This window comes from Henckelia pumila, chromosome 2 (assembly GCF_033568475.1).
Source record: "Henckelia pumila isolate YLH828 chromosome 2, ASM3356847v2, whole genome shotgun sequence".
Classification (NCBI taxonomy): Eukaryota; Viridiplantae; Streptophyta; class Magnoliopsida; order Lamiales; family Gesneriaceae; genus Henckelia; species Henckelia pumila.
Genome location: NC_133121.1, coordinates 141,605,367 through 141,613,518, shown reverse-complemented (window position 1 = coordinate 141,613,518; position 8,152 = coordinate 141,605,367). Strand labels below are relative to the sequence as shown.

Here is an 8,152-nt window from a genome sequence, read left to right as displayed (position 1 = left end):
ATTCACACTTTTAATTGTTTATATGACTCGGGAGAGCTTATAACTTTAATAGAACTTAAAAAGAACATTGTTTCACACATATCATTACAAGTAGATTTTGTATAGGGATATTGAAATCGATCTGTAATTGATACATTCTATTTGATACTCGGGAGAGGGAAATAGTATAATCTATGTGTTCGTGGTTATTAATTTAAATGAATTTATGAAAATAGATTGATTGAGATTAAATATTGTTGAGACTAGGTGAAATCAAACCTCTAGACTATTTTCCTTTGATTGATAATCTTTACAGGATTGTGTTTGTGCGCGCTTTTCAATTTTCTATATTTATTTACTTTGTCATGACCCCTCTAAAGTTTAATTTTCTAAATAAAATTAAGACTATTTTAATTGCAAGTATTGAATATTTTCAAATTATTCCCTGTGGGATCGACACTCTATTTTTCACTTTACTAAAACTTGACACTCGTACGCTTGCGAGTAATTTTTCACAACAGGTTGCTCCACAACTTTCGGGAAAGCCTTCGACTCGTGGCAATGGGATCTCCACAAGATTTATTCTAGGCTGCAAATCTGATGGAATTGGAGGTAATCTCTGCAGGTTTTTTGGGGTGGAAACATATGAAATCAGGACCCCTTTTGCGGCTAATCTCTTTGATAACTCAAGGAATGGTATTATGTGATTCATGACATGTTAGCTGCTTTCAAGGCTTGGAGTTAAACAAATCATTTTATAATGAATATGTGAACATCTCATGGCATTATTTGTTGGAGTGACGTGCCCTATATTTTTGAAAAAATTTACGTATGCAAAGGTGTCATTTGCCATCATATATTCATATATAGATTATATCCATGTTTTGTTTTTCCCATATTCTGTATTTTTGTTGGTTTCAATATTACTTTGCGTGATTGTTGTGGTTATGAATAAATATATGTTTATTTTACCGTAATTCGAAACTAAACTAAATATATATAAAAATATTAGATTTTTTAACTTGCAATTGCAGAAAACACCTTTGTACTGTTGATATGCTTCCAACATAAAATTCAGGGGCAAAACCAAATCTAAAAGACATATTTTTCAATTTGTTAGGACTTAGGAAGGGTTAGGGCAAAACCGAATCATTACCGCTGTTTTGTTTCATTATATTTGATATTAATTTTGTCCTATATTCTGTAGATTTGATAATCTTCTTTTACCATTGTTGTTTTCACCCATACTAGTGCTTGTGTTTACTAAGAACTTGTTTAATTAACTTGTATACCATGAGCTCTTCCCGTCGTGTTATATTAATGATAGTTTCATTCTTTTGCATGAATTTGGATATTTATTCCTGCATGTTACAGAACTGTGGATTATGAATGGAAGCGTACTTAGGTAAGTTACTTTGTGTGCTACAATTTTCTTAGCACATGTATGTATTTTTATAAGTTTTCATCACATTTTAATAATTTTTTTTTTATGTACAAGTATAGCCACAACATTTTCCTCCTTTTCAAGTGGTTCTAAAGCTTTATGTATAAGGTTTTTTAGGTAAAGTGTTTGCATGGAATTTTCATGATCGACACATGCAGAAGTTTCATCTAAATAAAGTGACTGCGTGATGTCTTCCAATCCCGATTTCCTTCCGTTTCCATCCGATTTCCAGCCAATTCCTATGATATTTTGGCTGTTTATAGGTTGGATTTGAAGCTTGGAACTATTCTGACCCAAGCCCAAATTTTGCAGATCGTTTCACTTTTCCGGTGAGTTTTCGACGTGAGTATATCGCTGTTCATATTTCAGCTAAGTGTTTTCTTCTGTTTTAGCTCGGTTGCTTTTGATTCTTTGTTGTTGATTGCTTGAATCTTCTGCTACCTCTACATTAGATCCATGGTGAATAGATCAAAATATATGGTTTTCTTAATGAGATAATGTTTGCGTAGATCGGTCCATTTGGATCTGAATGCATTTTGTTGAATGATCGAGTATTTGAATTTGTTGAATGATCTCTTCTTATCAAAGTTAGATAATCTGGTTACTTTGGATTTTACTTTCTCTGCTTAGTTGATGAGAAGTCTAATGTAGATAAGAGCTTTTAATTTTGTTTTATATTATGCTCATGATTTTACTTAGATTTTAGAATGACTTACATGGGAATTGGAATGCTATGGGATGACGCAAGAGCCCTGAATTTCATTGATTTGCGTATGTTATCTTGGCAGGTTTTCATATCTATTTCTCTCCTTCTAGGTGATGGCCTCTACAATTTCGTCAAGATTTTACGCATTACAATGGTTAATTTTCATAGCAAGCTTAAAACAAGAAATCTCAAATCAGGTAATTAATTCTTAAGATTATATTTCTGGACAGGTTAAAGACATTTAAATTGTCTCAAAACATATGCATGCAAGCTTCACATATATATTTTCTATTAATTTCAATACTTATTAATTTACATTTGATACATATAACAGTGTGTTTCTGTTGCAGCAGGAGAATTTGTTGCAGTAGGAGAAGTTGATGAAGACAAGGCCTTATCTCTTCTCTAAAGCAAGATGAGATGTTCATTAGAGAAAAGAGATTGTTGCAGTAGGAGAAGTTGATGAAAACAAAGTGTATTTTGTAGTATGCATTGAATTAGAATTCTAATTTTGAGTTATTTGTAATAGTAAAAAATTGCATATTAAATTTAATTTTCCAAAATTTAAATTTTGATTGATTTATAATATTGAAAATTTATATATTAATTTTTTTTTGTTTTTTATATTAAAAAGACAACGGTTTTTCTCCGTTGTTGTAGATAGTTTAAAACTGTTGTTAAAAGCCCTGTTATTAAAAAGGCATGCTCAAAGACAACAGTTAAAATCCGTTGTCTTTGAGAGAAACGACAACGGTTTTTAACCGTTGTAAAGCCGTTGTCTTTGCCAGAAAAAACAACGGTTTTTAACTGTTGTCTTTGAGCGTCCCATTTAACAACACGGCTTTTAACAACAGTTTTAAACTAGCTACGACAACAGTTTTTCACCGTTGTTGTTAGCCTTTTTTCTTGTAGTGTTTGGAATCCAATATGACTTGGGATATTGTTTCTCTTCCCCTTGGTAAATCTGTCATTGGTAATAAATGGGTCTATAAAATCAAATACCATCCGAATGGAAGTGTTGATAAGTTCAAAGCCCGACTTGTTGCGAAAGGCTATACTCAACTTCCGGGGATTGATTATCATGATACTTTTTCTCCTGTGGCTAAGATTGGGACTGTTCGGTGTTTATTGAGTGTTGCTGCCATTTTTGATTGGCCCTTGTATCAAATGGATGTCACCAATGCTTTTTTGCAAGGTGATCTTGATGAAGAGATTTACATGGCCATTCCTCAAGGTTTTGGTAATCAGGGGGAGTCAGAAAATATCAAGGTTTGTCGATTACTCAAATCCCTTTATGGCCTTAAACAAGCCTCACGACAGTGGAATATAAAGTTTGCTTCGATTATGGCTAATGCTAGTTTTAGTCAGTCAAAGCATGATCATTCGTTATTTGTTAAGAAAGATGGTGAGTTCATCACTTTGTTGCTAGTATATGTTGATGATATTATTATTTCTGGAAATCATGAAGCCTCTATTTTGGCTCTTAAAAGACATTTGCATGTTGCCATTCATATTAAAGACTTGGGGCATTTAAGGTATTTTTTAGGCATTGAGGTGGACCACGAAAGGAATTTGTCTCAATGAGAGAAAATATGCACTGGAATTGATATCTGATATGGGACTAGCTGGAGCAAAAGTTTTTGAAACACCTATGGAGCAGAATTTGAAACTGACTTTAATAAAACTTGATGCATATAATAAAGGAACTAGTTCTGATGATATATTGCTTGAAAATCCAAAAGAATATCGACGATTAATAGGAAGATTGTTGTATCTAACTATTATTCGTCCGAACATTTTTTTTGTTGTACAAGCATTAAGTCAATTTATGAGCAAGCCAAAGACGTCTCATATGGATGCAGCTATTAGAGTTTTAAAGTACTTGAAAAATGCACCAGACTTTGGGATTTTGCTATCTTCTCAAAGTTCATTTAGATTGAAAGCATATTGTGACTCAGATTGGGCTACATGTCCAATGAGCAGGAAGTTTATAACTGGCTATTGCATCAAATTAGGAGATTCTTTACTGTCTTGGAAGACAAAGAAACAATCCGCGGTGTCAAGATCTTCAGCTGAGGCAGAATACAGATCAATGGCTACTACTACATGTGAAATTGTTTGGATTGTTGGGATATTGAAGGATATGGGAGTGAAGATTAAGACACCTGTTATACTTCATTGTGACAACAAAGCAGTAATGCAAATAGTTAATCCACTTTTTCACGAAAGAACAAAACATATAGAAATAGATTGTCATTTGGTGAGAGAAAAGATACTAGAAAAGCTCATAAAGACAATATATTTCTACTACTGAGCAACCAGCGGATGTTTTCACAAAGGCTTTAGGTAGGAGTCAACATCAATATGGTGAACATATTCCAAGCTTGAGGGGGAGTGTTAAGAGTTGCTAATTAGAGTTAGCAAAATCGTGTTTTCTTCTTCTTTTCTTGAAATTGTATATAAACCTTTAGTTTCATTTGTACAGTTAATTTTTCCGAAGAAATAGAAATGACTTCTCGACATTGTTCTTCGTTCTCTTTTCATCTGTATACTTTAACAGTTGGTTTGATTGAAATTTTTTTTATTAATCACAAAGTGGGTGTATAGACAGAACTTGTTCATAATTATAAAAATCAATACAAGAAAATTAAGATAAACACAAAAAAAAACAAGAACCAACTTATAACAGACAAAAATTAGGAGAACCAACTTAGAATATTGCACTATAACTAAACTCTAAATTTCATCAACATTTCGCAGCAAAGAGAAAATCCTAAAAATATGAGAAATGACTTCAAAATCATGATAAGTGCTCACGTTCAATAATTATGAAAAAAATAGATAAATTAATAAAAAAAATATTTTTGTCATAATGCACACAACCCATTACCATGATAGAAGACCGACGAAATCAGTGAAGGAAAGAATGACATGGTGGAGGTTTAGGGGATGAGAATTTCAAAAGAGATGAAGTTTAAGAGAACAAGAAAATCATTCCTAAAAATAAAGTTCGATTTTATAATAACATTTTAAAACCTAAAAAGATTATTTGCTCATACTTTTGTTGTTTCTCTTCTTCTTTGTCGTTGTAATAAATTTATTCTTTGTTGGAGCTTTTTTCAGTTTATCCTTCACTGCCTTTTGCCGATGTAACATATTTATTATTTTTTGGAGCTTTTTTCAGTTTATCCTTCACTGCCTTTTCTCTCATTTGTGCTACCGATTCGAATTCGAAAATTTCTTTATGATTTTTCTCGCCTATGGTTGAACACGGCCGTCGGGAATGAAACGGCAGGGAGGGTTTCTTCATTATTGGGTTTGATACGTGTGAATTGGGGGAGAGAGGGTAAAGGGTTTGAGCGTGTAAATTGGATGGAGAGAGAGGATAATTACGTTTAATTAATTTAGACAATTAAAAATATGTTAAATGGATGGACAGAGAGTTAAAAAAAATTTGGTACTATCAAAGAGCTGAGTGGGTATTTTCCCAAAATTTTCCAATAATGGGTATTTTACAACATGTTATCATCACTCATTAGGCTATCAAATAGTAGTGATTGAGTTGATGAAGTAGATGAGTACTTGACTAATTAATGTTATGAGTTTTATTGTTCGTACCAATAGATTATCGAACAATGCATAGAGCTTTTCCATTTTGATTTCTCTCGTTACAAGTAAGTGAGTTTTTACATCATTAAAAAAGACAATTATAATTAAACAGAATGAGTTTTGAAAAATGATATAGTAGGCCACAAATATTTAAAATGAAATTAAATACACAAAATATCTTTTCTTTATATAAGAAAACATATATATATATAATTAAAATAATTAAAAAAAAACTACAAGAAACACAAAAAAATATGATACTAATTTTATCATAAAATTATGCATGGGCCTTTGGGACTAAATTGTCATAATCAACTTGATAGTGAATTTCCGGCGGCCTGAGTCGGACGTCGATCAAATGCCCGAAAACTTCCCGACACGACGTAAACTCTGCAAACGTTCACCTCATTTCGCAGCTGCAAATTCATGATCTCCACCATTTGAGTGATTAACCAGAAGAGAAATTTTGATGAGCTTATAACATAATTAATAATTAATTAAAATTCTGGATTGGATTGTAATTAAATTAAGAGTTAGTTACCTGTGGAACAGAGGAGGGAGAATCTTGCTGGATGACCTTATACTCGTTCATCTTCCATTTAGTTTTGGTTCCCTTGGGAGTTTTCCCCTCGTAAAACACAAAGCTTTTCTTCACCCCGATCACCTTCCCCCCGGAAGAGTACACGTGACACTGCGAGCCGGTGCTTTTCCAGTAGCCGGAGGCCGAGGTTCGATTCGGCCTCCCTCCACGTACCTCTCTTTCTTGTTGCGGTACAAAGAAAAACCACTGTTCAGCATCCCCCAGGCTCACCTCCCCGCTCTGTTCTGCATCGATCAAAAAAGTACTCATATATATATGATATTTTTTTAACATATAGTTGCATGCATGAAAGAGAGGTTCGTCCCAAATTCGGGAGAGGTCGCGGGTTCTAAACCCACAAACTCGGCACCTAAGACATAGAGTCATGTTGCATGTCATTCTAATTTGTTACACAAAAACATTAATTGTAAGTGTTTTTATGGAGAAAAAACGCGTACTTGGTAGATCCCAAGGCTCGAATTGATAAATATCAAGAATTGGGATGACTCGATCTATTTCGGGATTCTTAGCTTCGAGCTTACTGTGGAGATAGAAGGAAACAATTTCCTCTTCCGTGGGGTAAAATCTAAAGCCCGGCAGCATATTTTATAAAAACCCCTCACCCCTTTTCTAGCAATATATAATCTAAGAATACTTTAGGTTCTTGTTTTTCATGTATATATAGCGGCTAATGGAGATGAAACTAAATAAAGTAATATATTGGAGTCTCCGAGTGAAATGAAAAAAAATTGACGACAGATTCTGTGGGGAAAGCTTTTACGCGTCTTGCCAATGAATTCTAAATTTTCAAGTTCTTTTGGTTTTTTTTTTCCAGTATTAATTAATTAATAATTATGGGCTCGTGCTGATGGACTTGACAAGGTCTACATGTCCGGACAATTTATGTCAAACTTCAATTAGGACGTTCTCTCTTTTTATTGGTTAGATTAGATTACTCGAATTATAAATGAAATTCGAACGCATCTCCGTACTTGTAATTTATACAGGATAAATTATATCAATATTCATACTATTGGTTTCAAAGAATTTTTCTGTTATTTCATTAAACTTATTAATTATTATGATTAGTACGTATATATAATTGTAGCATAAATAATTCAAAATCGTGAGTTTCGAATGACCTTAATCCAAATACAATCTTATATAACTAAAGTTATTTGGTAAAAAAGCCAAGACTACAATTAAATATATATAAAGTTTAAGTATTATATTGAAAAAAATTAACCAAAATATTTAGGAGGTAATAGTTAAATTGATGTAGAAAGGTACTTTTTTCAAATATATATATATAGTTCATCTCATGATTTAAGGGAAAATTGTTTTTTTTGGTCCTATATCTTTGTCACTTTGCGATTTTGATCCTCTATATTTTCAGATTTCAGTTTTAGTCCGCTATCTTTATTTTTTTGGCATTTTTAGTCCTTTTTTCGATGTGGCGCTGATGTGGCATCAATGCAATGCTGATGTGGAGCTGACGTGTATAGTGTCACGTAAGCATTTTCGAATAAAAAAGACTGAAATTGCCAAAAATCAAAACATACAGGACTAAAACTGAAATACAAAAACATAAAGGACCGAAATCGCAAAGTGACAAACATAAAGGACCAAAATAGCAGTTTTTCCCATGATTTAATTTTTAAAATTGTGAAATTAGTCCGTGGGGAAAATTTTCAACAATCGGTGGTTAATGCAATTATGCTCGAGTTTAATTATTGCACTATCGTTAATAGTAGTTGAACTCTACGTACACACACAAACAACTCTCTTTTCAGTCATACGATCTCTGTGATCGATTTTGTCTGGCATATATTTG

The 8,152-nt window shown here is 32.8% G+C and overlaps 2 protein-coding genes across 2 annotated transcripts; one reads left to right on the top strand and one right to left on the bottom strand.

Moving 5' to 3' along the window:
• The first annotated feature begins 3,744 nt into the window (after positions 1–3,744).
• On the top strand, positions 3,745–4,443 carry LOC140878565 (secreted RxLR effector protein 161-like). Its single transcript, XM_073282173.1, has one exon. The coding sequence runs from the start codon at positions 3,745–3,747 to the stop codon at positions 4,441–4,443; it is 699 nt and encodes a 232-aa protein (XP_073138274.1).
• A 1,393-nt stretch (positions 4,444–5,836) lies between these two features.
• LOC140883417 (NAC domain-containing protein 90-like) lies at positions 5,837–6,976 on the bottom strand. Its single transcript, XM_073289862.1, has 3 exons — positions 6,777–6,976; positions 6,280–6,563; positions 5,837–6,154 (listed from the first exon to the last, which is right to left on the bottom strand). The coding sequence occupies exons 1-3, from the start codon at positions 6,919–6,921 to the stop codon at positions 6,050–6,052; spliced, it is 534 nt and encodes a 177-aa protein (XP_073145963.1). The 5' UTR covers positions 6,922–6,976; the 3' UTR covers positions 5,837–6,049.
• Between the last annotated feature and the right edge of the window lie 1,176 nt (positions 6,977–8,152).